Source organism: Astatotilapia calliptera, chromosome 16 (assembly GCF_964374335.1).
Source record: "Astatotilapia calliptera chromosome 16, fAstCal68.1, whole genome shotgun sequence".
Lineage (NCBI taxonomy): Eukaryota > Metazoa > Chordata > Actinopteri > Cichliformes > Cichlidae > Astatotilapia > Astatotilapia calliptera.
The window spans coordinates 1,896,677-1,920,074 of record NC_137437.1 but is presented as its reverse complement, the minus strand read 5'-3'; the positions used below and the strand labels follow the sequence as shown (position 1 = coordinate 1,920,074).

At 43.3% G+C, this 23,398-nt stretch overlaps 1 protein-coding gene across 1 annotated transcript; it reads right to left on the bottom strand.

Moving 5' to 3' along the window:
- Positions 1–8,947: 8,947 nt before the first annotated feature.
- prkag3b (protein kinase, AMP-activated, gamma 3b non-catalytic subunit) lies at positions 8,948–22,189 on the bottom strand. The gene is made up of 11 exons (XM_026145422.2): positions 21,892–22,189; positions 20,300–20,404; positions 20,120–20,201; positions 16,331–16,389; positions 16,062–16,107; positions 13,254–13,308; positions 12,780–12,906; positions 12,054–12,219; positions 9,953–9,990; positions 9,574–9,720; positions 8,948–9,322 (listed from the first exon to the last, which is right to left on the bottom strand). The coding sequence occupies exons 1-11, from the start codon at positions 21,976–21,978 to the stop codon at positions 9,206–9,208; spliced, it is 1,029 nt and encodes a 342-aa protein (XP_026001207.1). The 5' UTR covers positions 21,979–22,189; the 3' UTR covers positions 8,948–9,205.
- Positions 22,190–23,398: the final 1,209 nt, after the last annotated feature.

The following is a 23,398-nucleotide window of genomic DNA, read 5'->3' as shown; positions in this document are numbered from 1 at the left end:
TGCTAAGGATATACTGTTGTCACTATGCAATTCCATAGTGACCCAGTCAGGACAACCACTCCGATTATGGTAAAAATACCAAAACACCAAACATCATATGTTAGCAGCCCAATAATAAAAACGAAAGTTGGGAAGTGCAAACCCACCCTCAATTTTAGATTTTTGAAGATGCATCTTATTGAGCCTTGGGCGTTTACCCTGCCATAGATAAGATGAGATGACAGAGTCCAGCTTATTGAAAAAAGTGTTGGGAATGAAAATGGGCATGGCCTGGAAAAGGTATAGAAATTTGGGTAGAATGGTCATTTTAATTGAATTGATACGTCCTACCAGAGACATAGAGAGTGGTGTCCAGTGGGTAAGGGACCGCTTCACTTGGTTCAGCAAAGCACTCACATTTTCTGTGAAAAGGTTTTTATGTTTTTTTGTCACTGTGATTCCCAAATATGTAATTTTTGTCATTTCAACTCTGAAGGGCAAGCAGGTGAAGTCTAACATACTGGCTTTGCTACTCAGCGGGAAGAGCTCACTTTTATTAAGGTTCAGTTTATACCCTGAAATCTGACCAAATTGACTAAGCAGATTCAATGCAGATGGTAGTGAGGCTAAGGGCTTAGAAATAAAGAGCAGGAGATCATCTGCATAGAGCGAGACCTTATGTTCTGTATTGTTTCTCCAAATGCCGTGTACCTCTTTGCAACTGCGGAACGCAATGGCAAGGGTTCTATGGCCAGATCAAAAAGCAGGGGGCTGAGAGGACATCCCTGGCGTGTGCCTCTGTGAAGTTTGAAGGGTTTTGACAATTGGAGGTTAGTTCGTATTGTAGCAGATGGTTGAGAATAGAGTAATTTGATCCATGAAGTAAATTTCGCTCCAAAGCCAAATCTATCAAGGACTGCAAAGAGATAATCAAACTCAACTCGATCAAAGGCCTTTTCAGCGTCAAGCGAGACCACACATTCATCAGAGTCTGTAGAGCTGGAGTAGACTATGTTAAATAGCCTCCTTATGTTAAAATATGAATGACGACCTTTAATGAAGCCTGTCTGGTCTTTCGAAATAATTTTTGGAAGAACTATTTCTAGTCTACGGGCAAGTATCTTGGCTAATATTTTAGCGTCTGTGTTCAGTAGAGAAATGGGTCTATAGGAGGCACATTCCAACGGATCTTTTCCTTTCTTTTTAATAAGTGTAATACAGGCTTCATAGAATGATGGGAGGAAGAGATCCTTGTTCCTTGCAGTCCGTGAGGGTTGCACTAAGCTGCGTGGACAGTAATGAAGAGAAGTGTTTGAAAAATTCTGGCGGAAAGCCATCCGGACCTGGACACTTACCAGAGTGCATCGAAGCTATAGCCAAGGAAACTTCTAACTGGGAGATGGGTTCATCCAGCCTTGTTTTAAGTTCTGGTGGAATTTCAGGAATGTCAAGTTTAGCTAAAAACTCATTAATTGCATTACAGTCAGTTTGGGACTCTGAGGTGTAAAGCTGTGAGTAAAAATCCCTGAACACTTCATTGATTTTTTCATGATCTGTGACTATGTTGCCATCTTGTTGTCGAATTTTAAGAATACTTTGCCTTGCCCGAGAACCTTTTAGAAGGCTCGCCAGTAATTTATCAGGTTTGTCACCATGCATATAAAATTTGGATTTGTCATGTAAGAGTAAACGTTCAGTCGAGTACGTTGTGAGTAGGTCAAGTCTTGTTTTAAGTTCTACACGCTTTTTAAATATTTCATGACTCTGTTTGAGAGCATACTGTTCATCAGTCTCCTTAATTTGTTGCATTAACTTGTTCCTTTCATGGGTGGACTGTTTTTTGATTCTTGCCGAATAAGCAATAATCTGGCCTCTGATATACGCCTTAAAGGCATCCCATACGACAAGGCTGGAAGTCTCTGGGGAAGAGTTGGTGGCAAAGTAAAAGCGTATCTCATCCTGGATAAACTTTACAAAATTTTCATCTGACAAGAGGGTCGAGTTGAAACGCCATTGTGCAGCTTTAACAGGAGGATGTGGAAGAGACAGAGACAAAGTAAGAGGGGCGTGATCTGAAATAACTATGCTATGGTAGGCACAGGAGTGGACCTGCTGCAGACAATTAGTGTCAATGATAAAGTAATCAATTCTTGAATATGTATGGTGCACATGTGAAAAATAGGAGTAATCTCTTTTATGAGGATTTAGAGTACGCCAAACATCACACACTCCATATTCTGATAGAAAGGCATGAATGACAGATGCAGATTTGCTTAAAACATTGCTCTTAGTGGATGAGCGATCCAGGGCTGGGTCTAACCAGCAGTTAAAGTCACCCCCCAGAAAAAGAGAGTAGACATTTAAGTCAGGCAAAGAGGAGAATAGTTGTTTAAAGAAATTCTCGTCATCTGTATTAGGAGCATACACATTTACTAGAGCAACAAGACTGTTATACAGTTTCCCACTGACTATGACATATCTACCATATTTGTCTGCTATGACATTGTGGGCCTCAAAGGGAATGTTCTGCCTGACCAATATAGAGACCCCACGTGCCCTAGCTTGTAAAATTGAGTGAAAACACTGGCCCCTCCAACGGGAATAAGAGACGGACATTATCAGAGGCCCTGACGTGGGTCTCCTGCAGGAAAGCCACGTCAGTGTTATGGTGTTTAACATGTGACCAAACCCTCCTTCTCTTGACTGGATGATTTAGACCTTTAACATTCCAGCTTAGAAAGTTCAATTGCAGACTCATCTGATTTGTAGAGCAAAGAAACTATGCACACTGGCCTTAGATGATAAGAACAGAATAACTTTACAGTGGGTGGAAATTAGTTCAGAACAGGTTAAAAAAAAGAACAGTGTATGAGGTTCAAAGCAGTGACTCTTACCCTCCCCAAGCCCTCCCCACAACAGAAAATGGCTGCTAAAAAAAAGAACAAGAACAAGCAGCGAGCTCTTCAAACTTAACATATTTAGAGTGTTACTCCTCCTGTCTATGATACCAATAACCTAGGTATTGAAGCAGTTGAACCACTGCTCCGGTGGCCATAGCATAGTAAGCTGAAACCCCGTATAATACTGTTAAGTTTCGAAACTGTATCAGCCACCAAGTCCAAATGTAATTGCTGGAGTGTTTCAAAGCAGAGTCCAAGTATGTAAACAAACAACCAAACACAAAAAGATGATGTAGTTCAATAAGTACTACCGGTATAACTGAATTATTGAATAAGAACAGACAGAAGGCTACGAGTAGATAACAAAACTCCCCGTCTCCGTGCAACAGGTATTACGTCATTAGCCAACGGGTGGAAGTCAATGAGGTTGTCTCCTTATTTAACAAAGAAAACAAAATAAGATTATCGAGTTAAATTAAAGTAATAATCAGCATTTCAGTGCTATAGCACTCAGACTACATCGCTACACTCAGAGGGGAGAAGCAACGTCTTACGTGGATCCCGACTGCGCCTCCATACCTATATGGAATGTTTGGTACCTGCATTTGGTGCCATTGTTTTATCAGTAATAATTCTTCACGGGGCTTCCGGAGCCTTTGGGAGCCTCTCAATGTACTGTTGAGCCTGGTCCACGGAGCTGAAAAACTTTCTGGCGCCGCTGGCCTGCGTTATGCGAAGCCGTGCTGGGAAGAGGAGAGCTGGCCTCAGGCCTCGCCCGTAGAGCTCCGACATAATGTCCTTGTACTGCGCCCGCTGATTGAGGACCTCGGGGCTGTAGTCTTCCACAATTCGGATAGGCACGCCTCGGTAGTCGAATTTCCCTCTCCTCCTAGCTTCTCGGATGATGAGGTCCTTGATCTGGTATCGGTGCAGGCGGATGATCACCGGGCGAGGTGGGCGTCCCACGGGCGGCTTCGCTGCGAGGGAGCGGTGCGCTCTATCGAGCTCCGGTGGAGACTGAAGTATTTCTTTGCCCAATAACTCACAGAGAAGGTTGGAAAAGAAGTGAGTGGGGCGCCCACTTTCAGTGTCTTCAGGCAGTCCAAGGACGCGGATGTTCTGACGCCTGCTACGGCTCTCCAGGTCAGTGACTTTGTTCTTTAGCTGGTTGTTGTCTTCGCGAAGAGCGGCACACGTGTTTTCAAGGTCAGCGACACGTTGGCTCAGGTCTTCAGTTGCAAGCTCCAAGGATGAAACTCTCTCGGCCTGTTCCTCTTGGGCTTGTCGTACCTGGTCCAGTTTCGAATCGAGGGCGTTAAATGAGGTCTTAAATTCAGATGCCAACTCATCTCGGTGCTGCTGGAGCAGCGTGGTGATAGCCTCCAGTGTTAAGCTAGCGTCCTCCTTTTTGTTCGCTTTTGCACTCTTAGCAGCCATTGGAAAGGGTCAAAAGTGTTCAAAACACTAGAAAAGCAGTTACGAGTGTAAGCGACTTAAAGGTGGCAGTTGAAGGGGTGAAACTGGTCAAAGCGGAGTTAAGTTCACCGGAGCAGCTTGTTCCTGCGTCTATTCGGGTCACATGCTGACCGGAAGACCCTGAATCTCATTCTTGGCGGGGCTCGGACCTTCCTCCCAGCTTTCTTTAATCAGGTCGAGCACCCCACGCGGCTTCCTGCCGAACAGTAGTTCAAAGGAAGAAATTCCCGTGGAGGCCTGGGGCACCTCCCGCACTGCAAATAACAGAGGTCTAACCAGCAATCCCAATTGCGTTCATCCTTGTGAATTAACTTACGAATCATGGACTTTAAAGTCTTGTTCAGACGCTCCACTAGAGGGCGCTGGTCCAAATAGATTTAATGCCCAGTAATTCATACAGTTCCCGCAGTGTGCGAGACATGAATGAAGTGCCCTGGTCAGTCAGTATCTCTTTCGGGATTCTAACTCAGGAGATGACCTGAAACAGTGCCTGCGCCACACTCTTAGCAGAGATGGTGCGCAGCGGGACTGCTTCCATGTATCGCGTTGCATAATCCACCAGAACTAATACAAAGTGATAGCCACGTGCACTCCGGTGAAACGGCCCGATGAGGTCCATGCCAATGTGCTCAAACGGGATCTCCATGAGTGGGAGCGGGTGCAAAGGCGCTCTAAGTATGGCCGGCTGATTAACAAGTTGGCAGTCAGGGCAGGACGCACACCAGCGGTGCACATCTGCTTGGATGCTCAGCCAATAAAATCTGGCCGTTATTCCCTTCAGAGTTTTTTCATATCTCATATGCCCTGCCATTGGGTTATAATGAGCCGCCTGAAAAATCATTTCCCGGTGGCTCTGCGGCACCAACAACTGGGTGTGTGTCTCCTCTGTGCAAGTGTCATGACTCACTCGATATAACCTATCTTTCAATAACATGAAGCGCGGCTTCAGGGATCACCATGTGACCATCAATCTCAATCACCTGGTCGAAGGCTGAGCGTAGGGTGTCATCACGAGACTGCTCCAGTGGGAAATCTCCCGTGGGGGGAATTTCCGGAGCCGGCAGGGCCTCCCATGAAGGACCAGCAGTGCCCCAGGACGAACCAAGCTTCGGTGCACGAGGGTCTGCGCACAGCCCCTGCCCACCAAAGCATGGCGTATACCCCCTCGAGTCCTTATGCTATATGTCCCTCCTGGACTGGGAAAGGGTGCTGGGGCACGGGTGACGCGGAACACCTGCCTTACTTCCATCCGAGGACAGTTCCTCTTCAGGCGTCCCGGTTGGCTGCACTTCCAGCATTCCTGCCCCGGCGTCTGTGCCACTCTCCGTGGCTCAGGGGCAGCACTGGTTACCTCCAATCCCTGGGAAGGCACAAAGGAAGTGAATGGGTTAGTGGGGCTCAACACCGGTGCCCACTCTCCCTGTGCAGGCGGAGGTGCCTTGGTGCCGGCACTGGGGCTTGTTTGCTCGGTGTCTGGCTGCCTCCTCCGGGCTCCTCTGCTTTGGCGACGAGATGGTCCTCCACCAGTGTGACCGCGATCTCCAGACTCGCGGGTCGGTGGCACTGGACCCATCTTGTCTTCTCCGCTGGCAGCCACTCCATGAACTGCTCCAGCACCACCTTGTCCACCAGCCGGGGGTCCCTGTCGCCCATCCGGTGCATTGCCACAAATAGTGAAGGGGCCTTCAGCGGCACAGTGGCCCCGAACAGCCGCTCCAGAACCGGAGTCTGCCGGTCCGCTTGCTCCTGCAGCTTTGCCAGGTAGACCCGCTGGGCAGCCGCCTGGTCTTGGCTCATCTTTGCCATCTCCGCCAGGAACGGCAAAGGCTGGGTAGGTGGCGCAGCATGTGGGTCTGACATCCCCACGTTTCCTGGGTTTCGGCACCACTTGTAGAATGCAGTCAACACACACACAGTTTGATGCACAGAGATGTGACGTTTATTTGTGACTTTTTGTGCGACAGTTCACAGTCTGGTCAGCGCCAGTCTCAGCTTTTTCAAGCACCCTTCGCTTGTCTTCTGCCTCAATAAAAAATGGAAAATAAAACTGTCATCAGTCCAAACGCCACCAGCTCTCATCTGCCTCCCCTGCACCGCCCCGTTGAGCTCACTGCACCACTCCTCCCCTGCAGCCAAGCCAGGGACCACACCACCACAACATGTCATCTCCATTCATATAAATTATATGATTGCCTGGAATAAAGACCTATCCAACCAATTCTTCAGCCAGACACAGGTGGGAATAGTACAACATTGGAATTCACAATGTCATCGCATCACTAATATTAATGACCAAGTATACTTCTTTATCTGAAGTCATGTAAGAGCTATGTAACGTCAGCGCCAGTTAAAAGTTCAGACACAAATACTGATTTAAGAATTGTTATTTATTTTCAACAGTGTACAACAAAACTAAAGACATCAGAAATATGAAATAAGACATATTAAATTATATGATTAATACAAAAGTATGAAACATTATTTCACAGTAGCCTGGAACTTTTCCAACAGTATTTAAGGCATTCTTAGAAAAATTAGGGAAGCCTCATAAAATGAATAGATGCAAGTTTCTGACTGATACTGTAGCCTTAGACAGCACATTCTTTTGCATTGTTCATGGAAACAATACAAAACAGATCTGAATTACATCTTAATCGTAAGATGTCCAAACTCCTTTAAAAAAAGTATAACTTTTGATAAATTAACAGAAGAATCACAACAGCGTGTACTCACATGTGCTAAGTTTAGGCTTATGGCATGCTGATGCTGATGGCATAGTGGATTCAGAGGAAGAATTACACAGTGAAGCTGCTTGTGGAGTATTAATGTCAGATTTGTCAAACTAAGAGTTTGAAGAAGAGCTAATAAGTGAATAGAGTTCAGAAGATTTGCTTGACTGTTTGGTGAAATAACAACAAATTGGCAGAGATACAGAATTTGCCAGTATTTGACAGCTGAAGCAAAAGATTTAAGGAGACCATTCAAATCATGTAACTGTTTTAGAATAAATTGTTCTTGAAGAAAGTAGTTCCCAATGAGACAGTTAAGTGAATAAGCACAATTATTCTTGTTAGGAGTCAGAAAAGGAAAACTGAAAGAATTAGGGGGAGATATTATGAAGGAGGACTATAGCAGGGTTAGAACACTGATGCCAGAAAGAAAAAATCTCCATTGCCTTCAGAAGGAAGGCAAGAACACCAGAAAGAGCAGGAAACCTTTAAGGATTTCAAGGCAAATAGGTCGATGGGTGGCTCCTCAAAGGAGAGCATGGGTTGGACTTAGGAGCCATGTTCCCTCTAAGCTGCGTGTGCAATCGCACACTGCTGGCATGGTCTCCAATCTGTGTTGCACACACAAAAAAAATCTAACCTGAATTGAAATTAAAATAAATACGTTAACAATTCTGTTTTGCAGTGTGCGTCAGTAAGTGACCCGTGACTGGCTGCTCCAGCCAATGATGCGATTCACATTCATTAAATACGCAGCTAATCAACGTGGTTGACAGGCTCTAACAGCGTCCTTATGTCCCGACGCCGGTGTTTTAGCGAGCAAGGTGGCGTGGCTGATGTGGAGTGAAGCCACGTTAATGACAACGTGTACAACCATTGGAGATGTGAGCAGGACAGACGGAACAACTGTCTGGACAAAGTGTGGACTTTATACCAGTTTTTAAATTGTGTTGATCGGCCGCGTAAAACCAGAGTTATGATAAAATATCTGCAATGTTTGGTTTTCTTCCTGAATACTGTCGTTGTTTATACTTTATATAGAAACTGCGTTTTATAAGGAAAACACTCAAAAGCCTGTGAGCTAAAACAACACCAAAAAAACCAGCCTTTCCTATTGGTGGAAAAATGTACCTCGTGGACCAATCAAAAAATGATATGGCAACATGGCATTTAGATGTTTAGGGAGGGGGAAGTTTTAGGAGTGACGGCGTGTTTGAGATGTGACAGATTTGCCACGTTTAGCCTGTTTGGAGTCTAAAGTTAGTGTGTTGTCTTGTGTAGTTAGTGTGTAGTTAGTGTGTAGTTGGTGTGTAGTTAGTGTGTAGTTAGTGTGTAGTTAGTGTGTAGTTGGTGTGTAGTTGGTGTGTAGTTAGTGTGTAGTTAGTGTGTAGTTAGTGTGTAGTGTAGTCAGTAGTTTTGTTGTGTGTGTCAGAACAATGAGGCGCCTGCTGAGTGTTACAGGTGTTACAGCAGTGATACATCTGCTGCTGTCAGGCCTGCAGGTATCAGGCTGTTGTTCTCCTTCATCTCATAGTGGACAGAAATTATTTTTGGAGCGGCACAAATAATTTGTGTGGCATCAGATTTGATGCAGAACAGCTGATTGTTCTGTAAATAGTTTGAAATGTTTGTTTAAAAAACACCTTGGCTGCATTTTTAGGTAAACAGCTGCAAAATACTTTGTTGTTTGCATAACTCAGTTACTTTTTTGAAGAAGTAACTATATAATTAATTACCCAACATTGGTCATTATTTATTATATTTTGCAGACAGAGTTACAGACTCTCTCCCAGACCACAGACTCAGACTCATAATACAAGCCAGAGCTTTTAAAAAATAAAAAAAAAAGTTGTGTTTTCAAAATTGGAGTTCAAGTTATTTTTACTTCCAATAGTGTTAACATGCTACACAGGTGATGAACAAGATTTTTTAAATTTTCATTGTAAGTGGGCTAAAGCAGTTAATTAAAAGTAGTCTAACATAAATGCTGTAATTTGATTTTTTTAATAAACATGTAACTTGGATGATTCGATGCTGGCGTGACTACAGTGCACACGTCTGCTGTTGCTCAGGGAGTTTGTGTGTTCGCTCAGACACATGAAACATTACAGGGAACATTGCTTAGGAGTACAGTGCATCAATGCCTGCAGGAGAGAGAACGAGGGCTTGGAGAAGGTCAGATAAAGACACAATCCCTCTGACCACATCATCACTGTCAACCAACACCAACCGATGTACCTGGTGAAACAAAAGATAACATTTTTCAGCTCCACTCTGCTGGATACATCAGTACACCCTGACACATTAAGTATCGAAGCTGTATTTTAAGTACTTATGTTGTGCATCTACCTAATGTACCTGAGCCTAATGGACTAACTTTGATTACACAGTCAAGAGCTCTCACGTCTGACTCATATTGCCACCAAAAGTATCCCAGCAGTTTGTGTATAAGTATTATTTTTGCAGCACTGCAGGCTGCACTGTATTACCTCAGCCTGTGCAATGCGATCGATGATGGTCTCCAGTGTTTCATGAGGGTAGCACTTAAGGACCCCCTCAACACAGCAGAATCTGGATGCAATGACTTCCCGCATTGTCATATTTAAGTTGTTATAGTTTTTCTGGGCTGCAAGGTTCTTAGGGACAGAAGAAAACCCAACAATGTTGTTAGCAGCTACTGATTTTACTTTCATAAGATAATAACATTTCTGGATTAACTGCTTATATATAAAGTATTTAACTGTTTCTATTGTTTCTTTAATAAATTTATGGTATTTTAATCAGAAATTGTGTGTGAAGATATACAGTGTAACACATGTGGGTCCTATGTACCATACATAATACATGGGGAAAAAAACAGCAACTTACAATAACATCAAATCTGGAGTACAGCGCCACCACTTTACCTACAGAGGATATACACAGAAAGGCCATGAGGTAAGTTTTTGTTGTTTTACCTTTTTCCAAAGTATGCATCCAAACTGAAGAAGAACAATAAAAAAATTTAATTAAATTATGTAGCAAACAAACCAAAAACCTTCATATTATGACTCTTCGTAATATGAAGGTTTTTGGTCTAATGTGGCTATTGTTTGTCTTGATAACAGCTTTACAAACTGTTGTCATTATTGTCAGCCTTGTCAAAAATCAATTGGTAGAATTTTATTCTTAACTCCTTTGCATCCACCAGGTCTCTGATTAGGGTTAGTGGCAGGGCTAGGCTCACCTCTGCTGCTTTGTATGGAATTTACATCTATATAGCATATGCACATGAAAATGTTATAACAGAAGGCCTTGAAGCGTTGAAGCCTTTAATTGTCAAATAGCAAAAAAAAAAAAGCTGATCGTCTTTAGTAATCTGTATTATGACAAGACCAAGGACTGAAAGCTTTACATGCTGGTAAGAGAATAAAGACTACCATGAGCGGTAATGTAAACGTATCAAGCTTTTTCATATATTACAAAATTCAGTTAGTTGCATGTGATTACCTGCTGATGACTCATGATCATGCAAACTTCAAATTTTCCAGGTGAATAACAACATTAACTTAGCATGACAATTCAGAGCACCCAGCCTTCTTGGAGTCCCTGGGTGGTGTGCTGTAGGCTGCTCAACCTGGGGACTTTGTTGTCCTACTGTGAGACTTTCAACTCAATTCAATTCAATTTTATTTATATAGCGCCAAATCACAACAAAAGTCGCCTCAAGGCGCTTCATAGGTACAGAGAAAAACCCAACAATCATATGACCCCTTATGAGCAGCACTTTGTCGACAGTGGGAAAGAAAAACTCCCTTTTAACAGGAAGAAACCTCCGGCAGAACCAGGCTCAGGGAGGGGCGGGGCCATCTGCTGTGACTGGCTGGGGTGAGAGAAGGAAGACAGGATAAAGACATGCTGTGGGCAACAACAGTGATACCTGGAGGGACGTGATTGGGAGGAACGGCCTCCCAGATCTGAACCTAAGTGGTGTTTTGTTCTTGGACTTCTGTGCCAACCACAGTTTGTCCATAACAAACACTAAGTTCAAACATAAGAGTGTCCGTAAGTGCGCGTAGCACCAGGACGCTCTAGGCCACAGGTTGATAATCGATTTTGTAATCGTATCACCAGACCTGCCGCCATATGTTCTAGACACTCGGGTAAAGAGAGGGGCTGGTGGTGAGTTGGATCAGGTAGTGGGGGAGGATGCTGGACAGACCTGGCGCTGGGAGTGCCTGGCAGAGGCCCCAGTCTACGAGATCTTCAACGCATACCTCCCACAGAGCTTCAGTAACATTCTGAGGGAGATGGTCAATTCACTGAGTCTGAATTCACCGTGTTCAGGACCTCCATTGCCGAGGCTGCACTGAGCTGCAGCCACAAGGTGGCCACAACCCCTGAACCAAATGGTGGACACAGAGGTGAAGGGAGCCACCAGGCTGAAGGAGGAGTCCTCTCTGGCTTGGTTAGCCTGTGGAACTTTGAAGGCAGCTGAAAGGTACCAACAGGCCAAGAGGAACGTGGCTCAGGCAGTGGCTGAAGCTCAAACTCAAGTGTGGGAGGAGTTGTCCGGTGGTGGAAGGAATACTTTGAGGATCTCCTTAATCCCACTGACACATTTTCCGTGGAGGAAGCAGAGTCTGATACTGATGCGGGGGACAACTCACCTATCTTCAGGAGCAAGGTCATTGAGGCAGTTAAACAACTCCTGGGGTGGATGAGGTTCGCCCTGAGTTCCTGAAGTGGAGATCAGGGGCGGTACCTCTGGACTGGCAGACTGGGGTGGTGGTTCCCATTTTTAAGAAGGGAGACTGGAGGGTGTGTTCCAACTATTGAAGGATCACACTCCATAGCCTCCCTGGGAAAGTCTATGTTAGGGTGCTGGAAAGGGGAGTCTGTCCATTAGTATAACCTCAGATACAGGAGGAAGAATGCAGTTTTCAGCTTAAGTCTATCAATAGGAACAGTTAGCATGATATCAAACTACCTCGTTCATTGACCACAGGCAGAGCTGACACTCTTCTCTCCACAAAAAGGCTCAGAGCATCATAGACGGAAGCCGATTCCTGGATTGTTGCAATATGTTTAAAGGTACCAATCGGCACTTCACGGATTTGCCTTTGAAGAAACCTGGGTCTGGGAATCATAGATCCCTTAAGGGAAAAGACATAATAAAAGATAATATATTGTGATTTTGAGATTTTGCATTTCACTATTATTATTCTTAATATATAAAGTCTCAATATCATGAAAAAATATAATGCATCAATTAAAATGGAAAAGTAGACATCTTCAAACAGTGATGACAGCCCTTTTTGTGAGCATATAGAGGGCATGCAGATGTATCCAGGCTCCGATTTGTATCATACGTTACACAAAGGAGCTACATGTTTCTACCTCTGTCTACTATGTGCCATGAGAAATCACTGCATCTCAAGACCAATGCTGTTCAAGAAAAACAAACATTATCAAGCACAGCAGTGGTCCAGAGTAATTTACCATGATTTTTTTTTAACCATATCTGATGTATTTCTGGGCACCTGTAGCCCCTCAAAATTACAATTCATTTGGGAAAAAAAGATAATGAAAAGAAGTCTTTCAAATACCAACATACAGGAGAATAAAGATTTATTTTCTTTGAGCCAGGTCTTTTAACTGCAATTAAATTATGGGATTAAGTTAACGGTGTGCTGCACAAGAAGTGTCTCCTTACAAAAATGTGGAGAAACTTGAGTATGCGTTTGTGAGTGAGGATGTGGAGGACGTTTCCTGATGCTGGGTCAATAACTGGCAGGCGGTGGATCTTATTCTTTAACAGGGAGTATATGGCATCAAACAAACTGAAAAGACAAACACGATTTGTGATTAGGATTTTAAGAATTTCAGAATAAACAGGCTATCCATGGTAAATTTCCTACATCTGCTTATTATTTTATATGGCTTTCAAACAGCCCAGTTAAGCTCTTTTAACAAGCAAACCACAGCTCAGATTAGTTAGCTCCAGCAATGAACACTGGTCGGAAGTCAATAGATACCAAATTCCCTAAATGTTGATATTTTGTACTTTGTTTGAAATTGTAGTTGTAAATCTGGTGTAATTTAAGCAAAAGAACTGTAGCCTTTAAAATGATAAAGTGTGACTACATTATGACTAAATTAAATAAATCTATTTTAGGGCTGGCCTTACCTGGACTCTGGTGTAATGCTGATTAGTCTGTTAAATGAGTACTGGAGATAGATTTCTGCAAACAGAAAAAAAACAAACAAACCACAAACTACTTGGAAACACAGCCTAAAGCTTATTTAAATGTTTAAAAAAACAGCCATTCCCAAACTAAAGACCATTGTAGCCTATGAACATCATTTGTGGTGCAGCCAAACCTTTGATCAGAACCTGATCATTACACACGCCGAAGATCAAGTGTTTGCTTCTTGTGCTTCAGTTTTTTTATGCAACTAATTATTGTAAATAATGTCTCACTGCTCTTCCACACTACCTTCAGATCCCACCAGTGGGCCACAATGCAAGTTTTGGGAATAGTTGGTTTAAAAGAATTAGAATCCCATTTCCAAAAATGTTGGGATGCTGTCAGTAATGTGAATAAAAACAGAATGTAGTGATTAGCAAGTTATTTGAACTGTATATTTAACTTAAAATATAACAACTCAGAAACTGAACAGCAGGCTTACTTGTAGTTCCTAGGATTTAAAAGTAGAACGGGAGGCAAAGCCTTCAGGTTTAGAATAGAATAGAATAGAATAGCCCTTTATTGTCATTCTACATGTACAATGGAGTTATGGCTGCTCCATGCACAGTGTTTGTAACACTGTGCATGGAGCAGCAACATTATGAGGGACAGTGCTTGTTAACAGTAGAATGGCCGAGGGGAAAAGGCTGTTTGTGAGACTGACCACAGGCGCAGAACAGAGGGCAGTGCATCAAACAGGTGGTGGGCCGGATGAAAGGGATCACCTGTGATGGCCGTGGTTTTTCTGAGACAGGATGATCTGTCAATGGCCTACGGGTGGCAGAGTTCAGCCAGTGATTTTCTGCGCTGTTTTAATTACCCTCTGTGCAGCCTTCCTGTTCTCAGTAGTGGCCCCCATGTGCTGAACACCCAGGCAGTAGGAGAGCACACTCTCCACTGAGGAGCGGTAGAAGGCCAGCACCAGCTTCCAGTCCAGGTTATTCTTCCTCAGGACACAGAGGAAGTGCAGCCATTGGTGAGCCTTCTTTAAAAGGGCAGAGACGCCCAGAAACCTGAATGTGGAGACTGATTCCACCCATTGCAATGAACTGGTCTGCATTGGTGCATCATATCTTTATTCTCTTCCCCCTCCTGCCCCCCCCCCCCCTTTCTTAAATAGATAACTATCATATCTGATATCATATCTCACAGTACAATAATATTGAATGGGTTGCATTGTTGTATTTCTGTCATGTTTCTCAGGTCTTTGTCTGAATTTCTACGAACATTATTGCTAAGGATTGTCTTATTGCATTGGAGTCACACTGGGTTAAATATGTACACTTGGGTTTTAAGGGGTATTTATTATTTTCTTCTTTTTTTGGGTTGTATGGAAGCCCCAAACGCAATTTCATTGTTCTTGACAATGACAATAAATAAATACTACTACATTCTCCATTTATAATGAGAAGAGAGTGGACCTGTCTGTGCCCCCTGAAGTGCATTATGAGTTCTTTTGTTTTAAGGATGCCTGTGGACAAGGCTGGCACTGGTGGTCAGGAAAAGCTGCAGACAGCTCAAGCTGTGCCGGGTGGGGGGCACTCCTACAGGAAAAACCAAAGTCTGTCAGCCCGGTGGTAGGCGGACAGCTGCAGAAGAGGGCCTGGGCCGGCACCACTTGATCATGCAGGACATGTGCAGGCTTAAGTCTATCAATAGGAACAACCTCCTGCCGACTTCCAAAGTCCAAAAAGGAAAGGCTTTCGGCCTGGTTGAATAACCCTGAACGGGCCGTCAAACAGAACAATAGGGTCGGGCAGGCAGTGGTGCACCAGGAATGGAAAACGAGTCTCTGGTGGAACGGAGAGACAGCATAGAGGTATTGAAACACGAAGGGGGGGGGGGCTCGCAGGCATGAATTCCCCAGGATCCCGGAGCGGCTGGCCAAGGACCAGTTCAGCTGGAGAATCCCAGAGGTCTTCCCTAACCGCGCAGCGCAAACCTGTAAGAGAACCCCAGAGAGCGGCCTTGAGTGACTCGTGAAGCTGCTTGCACATCCCGTTGGTTTGCGGGTGGTATGCTGTGGTTTGGTGGACCTTGACCCCCAGGCTGTCAGCCATGGCAGACCAAAGCTCCAAAACGAACTGGGGGGGGGGAATGAAACGCGAAATCAACAAAAATTCCCTGGCCACCACCGCCGCTGTCATGGATGCCATCCCTGTAAGGTCTATGTCAGGGCGTTTGAAAGGAGAGTTCATACATTAGTCAAACTTCAGATCCAGGAGGAACAATGCTGTTTTGTCCTGTTCACAGAACACTAGACCAGCAGGAATCCTCTTGAGGATATTCGAGTGTGTGTGTGAGCTTATCAATCCAGTCTACATCCAGGCAGGAGCACCCAAACTCCTACTTCAGTGCTATGCTGTTGGAATACTATGTAATGAGGTTACTGTCTTGTTAAAATAAGCAAGAACATCTAAGGGGGAGGAAAAACCAAAAACATCATCTGGATGGCAACATGAGCATGTTGCTCCATGAGCTGTACTGTTGAGGATCAATCAATAATGTCTCTAATACGCATAGATGACCTCTAAATGTTTGTGGAAGCAGTGATAAACAGTATAATGGGCACATTTCCAAGCCAATAAGAAAAGATTGATTCATTTAAAAAAAAAAAACATATTTAAAATATTTATAAACCACAGCATTCTGTTTTTATTTACATCCTGTTGAATGTCACAACTTTTTTGGAAAGCTGTTCTAAATTCTTATTCTTTCATGCTTGCGGACAGCATCGTTGAACAGACCTCTCCATGTCTCTATCTTGTGATCCTCAAGCTCATATATCTGAACCTGCAGACAAACCAAACATTTCAGATCCAATGATTATGGCAACATCCGACATGATGGAGGATTTTTACTTATTTTTTTAATCAGTATGGTTTTTGTATTATAACATGATTTGAAAGCACAGTGTGAATGCATTTGACAAAAGCATCCATCCATTTTCTTCTGCTAAAACACAAAGCAGCTAAATATATACAATAAATTTATAGTACTCAGAAACTCAGCTCACCAGAGGAGACTTATAGTATCGATGTAGTATGTTAATGAAGTCAGTGATGGTCAGCATACCTGGACAGAAACATATAGATCATGTTTAGCCTGAGTGACACTGGACGTACTGAACATGGATTCATCATGTTATGATGCTAACTGACACACATCTGGAAGTTTCTTATTTAGGACAAGTGAGCATGAAATGCTGTCTACTTTCCTTACTAACTAAATCAACACCATCAGAGCTTAATAACTATTGACCGCACCTCACGTCTCATGTAGTCAAGGTACTGGAAGACTAGTCTTGGATCTACTTGGATCTGACCTTTGATTTCAAGTGAATTTAATACCATCCAGCTGATGTTACTGATGCTGATGGAAGTGTCAGTAAGCCATCATGGATGACTGACTATGTGACTAGATATAAGACAGCGAGATGGTCTCTCTGGTCTTACACATAAAATAGAAGGGAAAAGCTACATAACCTGTGTCTCTTATGGAATAGGATGTAGATGTAATAGTGGTATACAGGCACTACAGTGACCAGGTCAACAACGGGCTGAATGGGAAGACCAATAGAGAGGCTTTATAGAAGACGGAGGTGAGCAGGCTCTATTTTCTTGGAAAGCTGTGGTCCTTAAATCCTAAAATGTTGAATATCTTTAATCACCCATTTGTGGCCAACACAGTGTACCTCACGATGGTCTTCTGGAGGAGCAGCATCCGAGCTGGTGACACCAACCATAAAATGATCATGGAGGCTGGCTCTGTGGCTAGAAACTGGACACTTTTAAAGATATGTATTATATACTGTATCCACGTTCCTAGATGCTTTGCATATAATCTGCACCTGGCTGAACTGGCATAGTAACATACAATTATGAAATTATTTTTCTGTCGAGTCGTGTGCAAGGAAAACATAATCCAAGCAGATAATTTCATTTCACGACCGCAAGTATTCAGTGCCGCTCAATACAATTTGTTAAACAAAGTTTGCCAAATTAATTATCAACAGTTATTGTTTACTGTGTAGCTGTGGAAACCCTGACACCTGTCACTGGTTATGCTGAAGAAACCAGTAAAAAGGCTTTTGACTCAAGCCAGCAGGATTTCACTGCGAGCACAAAGAGCTACCTGTGGGAGTGACACTGTAGCAGCGTGTGCAACGCAAACGCTCAGTGTGTGCGATGGTTTCTTTGTGCGCTAAGTTCTACCCCTGCAGGCTCTTGAATTTATGCCTGAGGAATTTAAATGAGTGGGTGGCACCTGTGCCCGGGAAATGAAATTATTTAGTGATGTTTTTTCCCATGAAACGTATAACAGAAAAAGTTTTTAGTCCTTGTCCTTGATTGTTGCAGCGGTCCACTTGTTATTAGCATTTCTTGGTTTCCCTGATGCAGACCTTGTTCAGTCCAATGGCAAGGTGTTCTGATCTGAGCAATCATTTACTTTACTGGTGCTCTGCATGGGCTTCAACCCCTTAACCCAGCTCATCATTAATAATAGATATTGATATAGAGTTAGGAGTGGAGTGACCATCAGCCGCCTCCTGCACACAGAAACAGGTCCTAAGCACCATATTCATAAACGGGGGACCACAGCCAACAGCACTCAAGTAGCAGATTGTGCACAGCTACCCCAGACACCATCTAACACACAGGGGCAGAATGTAAGATGCAAGCTGGAAAAGCATTTGCAGAGCGGCTTGGATTATAAAGAATTAATAAACCACTGAAGGTTGTATCGGGGGAGCTCAAGCTTCAATCGAGATTCATGTTACTCATGCTCAGTGCTACAGACAGATGATGTACAGGGAGTGCAGAATTATTAGACAAATGAGTATTTTGTCCACATCATCCTCTTCATGCATGTTGTCATACTCCAAGCTGTATAGGCTCGAAAGCCTACTACCAATTAAGCATATTAGGTGATGTGCATCTATGTAATGAGAAGGGGTGTGGTCTAATGACATCAACACCCTATATCAGGTGTGCATAATTATTAGGTAACGTCCTTTCCTTTGGCAAAATGGGTCAAAAGAAGGACTTGACAGGCTCAGAAAAGTCAAAGATAGTGAGATATCTTGCAGAGGGATGCAGCAGTCTCAAAATTGCAAAGCTTCTGAAGCGTGATCATCGAACAATCAAGCGTTTCATTCAAAATAGTCAACAGGGCCGCAAGAAGCGTGTGGAAAAACCAAGGAGCAAAATAACTGCCCATGAACTGAGAAAAGTCAAGCGTGCAGCTGCCAAGATGCCACTTGCCACCAGTTTGGCCATATTTCAGAGCTGCAACATCACTGGAGTGCCCAAAAGCACAAGGTGTGCAATACTCAGAGACATGGCCAAGGTAAGAAAGGCTGAAAGACGACCACCACTGAACAAGACACACAAGCTGAAACGTCAAGACTGGGCCAAGAAATATCTCAAGACTGGTTTTTCTAAGGTTCTATGGACTGATGCCCGGGCGGTGTGTTTTGGATCATTGTCATGTTGGGAGACCCAGCCTCGTTTCATCTTCAAAGTTCTCACTGATGGAAGGAGGTTTTGGCTCAAAATCTCACGATACATGGCCCCATTCATTCTGTCCTTAACACAGATCAGTCGTCCTGTCCCCTTGGCAGAAAAACAGCCCCATAGCATGATGTTTCCACCCCCATGCTTCACAGTAGGTATGGTGTTCTTGGGATGCAACTCAGTATTCTTCTTCCTCCAAACACGACGAGTTGAGTTTATACCAAAAAGTTCTACTTTGGTTTCATCTGACCACATGACATTCTCCCAATCCTCTGCTGTATCATCCATGTGCTCTCTGGCAAACTCCAGACGGGCCTGGACATGCACTGGCTTCAGCAGCGGAACACGTCTGGCACTGCGGGATTTGATTCCCTGCCGTTGTAGTGTGTTACTGATGGTGACCTTTGTTACTTTGGTCCCAGCTCTCTGCAGGTCATTCACCAGGTCCCCCCGTGTGGTTCTGGGATCTTTGCTCACCGTTCTCATGATCATTTTGACCCCACGGGATGAGATCTTGCGTGGAGCCCCAGATGGAGGGAGATTATCAGTGGTCTTGTATGTCTTCCATTTTCTGATGATTGCTCCCACAGTTGATTTTTTCACACCAAGCTGCTTGCCTATTGTAGATTCACTCTTCCCAGTCTGGTGCAGGTCTACAATACTTTTCCTGGTGTCCTTCGAAAGCTCTTTGGTCTTGGCCATGGCGGAGTTTGGAGTCTGACTGTTTGAGGCTGTGGACAGGTGTCTTTTATACAGATGATGAGTTCAAACAGGTGCCATTCATACAGGTAACGAGTGGGGGACAGAAAAGCTTCTTACAGAAGACGTTACAGGTCTGTGAGAGCCTGAGATTTTCCTTGTTTGAGGTGACCAAATACTTATTTTCCACCCTGATTTACCAATAAATTCTTTACAAATCCTACCATGTGAATTCATGGATTTTTTTTTCACATTCTGTCTCTCACAGTTGAAGTGTACCTCTGGTGCACATTACTGACCTCTGTCATCATTTTAAGTGGGGGAACTTGCACAATCGGTGGCTGACTAAATACTTTTTTGCCCCACTGTAGTTGCCTAATAATTATGCACAGTAATAGTCACCTGCACACACAGATATCCCCCTAAAATAGCTCAAACTAAAAACAAACTAAAAACTACTTCCAAAAACATTCAGCTTTGATATTAATGAGTTTTTTGGGTTCATTGAGAACATGGTTGTTGATCAATAATAAAATTATTCCTCAAAAATACAACTTGCCTAATAATTCTGCACTCCCTGTATGGCTCACCTACAAAACACTGAAGCTTGCTGTCCCACAGCGGCGCTGCCCTCACACCATTAGCCACCAGAGCAAAGAAAGCCTTCTTCACCTGCCAAACAGACACCCAGTCACTGAAACCATGAACATGTTTTGTAACTGTGGTTTGTTTTACTGGCAGAATAAGAGGATGTGTTGTGAACATTCGACCTGCAGTGTTGTGTCAAAGATGACCAGTTTGGAGCTGGTTGGGATGGCATCGTAGCAGGAGTGACTCTTCATGAAGTTCATGTAAATGAATGTGTCAGTCTGGACCTGTGGAGAAGAGCAGGTGTTGCTTATGCCACAGACAAATAAGAAATATAATATACACTGCTGTTAAAAATGTTGGTTTCATGTTGGGTATTTATATGAGGGTTTTTATTTTTTTATAAGGGCATCATAATGTTTTCACAAAAAAAGATTATATGTTCTTCAAGCTTGGGTCTAACAGTGTTTTGAGAGTTTGAGGATGCTGACAGCATCTGCAGTCTCCTGGACAGAGACGTCTGATGTGATGATGTGATGTTTGGACCACCTTTTACATTTACTCTGGTTATTTCTTTGGCCCCTGGTAAGTTTTGATTTGCTCGTGCTCCATCTTTCCTTGATCTTACCGGTAGCTGGGACAGCTCCATCTACAATCCCAATTTAAAAAAAAAAATACAAAAAAAAATAAAAATACAAAAGAAAAAAAAAAGGGCAACAGGGCAAATTTACCACCGTGTAGCAATATTTGAAAATAGCAACTGCAGTTTCAATACTTCTAAAGTGACCAGAAGCAGTGGATCAAGTATGCAGCAGAATAAATATTATGGGGAATTCAGCAAACACAAGCCACATCTCCCGTCGGATTTCTTTCCCGTTTTCAGGACATATGTGTGTTACAGTTACCAGGCAACCTGGTGAACCCTAAAGCTTCAAGTCATCGCTATTTCAGTTAGGTGTCTGTACCCGACTGTCCACTGCTTCAGATTACACCTGGAATTTAGTTGGGTAAACAAGGTTGCACATTATTTTATAAAGTAATTATCAGAATCAGAATACGTTATTAATCCCTAAGGAAACTGTGTGGTTACAGTAACAATCTGAACTAATTAAATAATACAGTACGTTACAAAGTTACAAAACATAAGAAATAGCTCTAATATATACAAATGGCTATCCAGAATACTACAGAGGTTCAATATATTGACATTTGACTCTAAACCTCAAACTGTAAAACTCACTGTAAAGGACAGCCACAGGCAGGAATGATTTCCTGTGTCGTTCAGTGGTGCATTATGGGTAGTATGTCAGTGAAGGCGCTCCTGTGACTGGCCGGCACATCGTGGAGTGGGTGGGAGGTATTGTCCAGCATTGTCCTTATCACCGTATCCTTAACATCTGCCTCTCAGACACCACCTTAAGGAAGTCCAGCTCCATCCCCACATTGCTGGCCTTAGGATCAGTTTTATTGAGTCTGCTGGCATCTGCGGCCCTCAACCTGCTGCCCCAGCATGCAACAGCAGAGGATCGCACTGGCCACAACAGACAGACAATCCTGAGTGTTGTCTGACAGATGTTAAAAGACCTCAGTTGACGACTCTGACCCTTCCTGTAGACTGCAGTAGTGTTTTTAACCCAGTCCAGTTCATTATCTATGTGTAATCTGAGGTAATATAAAAGTAGGTCCAGTGTTTTTTCTTAGCAACTTTTCAAAGTCACGTAGAACAAACAGCAGCACACGAGGTGCGAGGTGGAGGGTGAGGACAGTGTCTTACCTCTGCCAGAGGTTCCATAGCCTGCAGACAACAGCAATAAGAGGTCTGCACACGTAGAATCACACTGACCCACAAAACCCTGGGCATCAAAATGACAGACAGCAGCACTGTGACGGACTGTCTACCTGGAGGAGCTGTGAGACTTTGCTGCCAAGTCAGATAAAGAGGTGTTGAAAGAGTCCAGACATGGTGAGAAGGACGGAAAACTGGACAAATTGAGAGGGAGACAAACTGCTCTGTGAAGCTTGAGACAGCTGGGACAGAATGTCTGGGAAAGACTGAAGTCTAAATCTGGACTGAAGTGTGAGAGTGGCATTTAGAGGGACAGAGGAAGAGTGGGTGGAGACGGGGGGGGGGGGGGGGGGGGGGTATTGCCTTATTAACATTTGTAGCAGAGCAGAGGACGCTCATCCCGGTCACTTCATCTTCTGAAAGTGGAAACTAAACACAGATTTAATAAGCAGTTTGTATGTACGAGATGTCTGCATATCCAATAATCCATCCTCTCCTCCACCTCTGGCTCCATGAAAACAGCCAAAGTGCCAACATTTATACTGGTTCTTGAGTGCAGACTCGAGAACCAGTGGGTGATACAGCAATGACAACATCCAGCTACGGTAGCAACCAGCGCACTTCAGCACATTCGTTAGCTTCAATGTCATGAACTATTTGTGTGTTTTTAAGATTAGCTATCAGATCATCAGACATGTTTTAACAGTAGACATAACTTCTCTGTCCAAAGTGTCATTTTTACTCTTAAAGAATTTTACATTACTTTTAGTTTTGTTTCCAATTCTTGTGAAACAGCTGCTAGTGATATTAGCTAATATGTGTCTTGATGCTCAATCATCCAGGTAAGTAAATCCCAGAGGCTGATTCTGCTAATCTTGACTTGGATGAGCAGAATCAACCTTCATTAGCTAATATTACTTTGATTTCTACGAACATTATTGCTAAGGATTGTCTTATTGCATTGGAGTCACACTGGGTTAAATATGTACACTTGGGTTTTAAGGGGTATTTATTATTTTCTTCTTTTTTTTGGGTTGTATGGAAGCCCCAAACACAATTTCATTGTTCTTGACAATGACAATAAATAAATAAATACTAAATACTAAAATACTAAATTTTAAGTGTGGAAATGTTCATATTTTAGCTTACATTTTTAATAACCAACTTTGATGTAGGGCTTTTAATGAGGTGCATTTAACTTCTCCCAGGATAGCTGAACTTTATACTTCTGTGTTACAGGAAGAAAGAAGTGCTCAGTACAGCTTTAAGACTTTGCTGGTACTACTGTGGGAGACATTCAAAGTTTACTGGGCCAGTAACTATTTATAAATCTAGTAAACCATCTCCTACTTTGCACCGTAGTCAGTTTACATGCAGCCTCTAACATCACTAAACACATAGTCAACATTCACATTTTTACAGAAAAGATTTAAACTTTGCCAAAAAACCCTTTGAAACCTGAAACCATGTGTTCTCTCTTAATTTCCAACAAAAC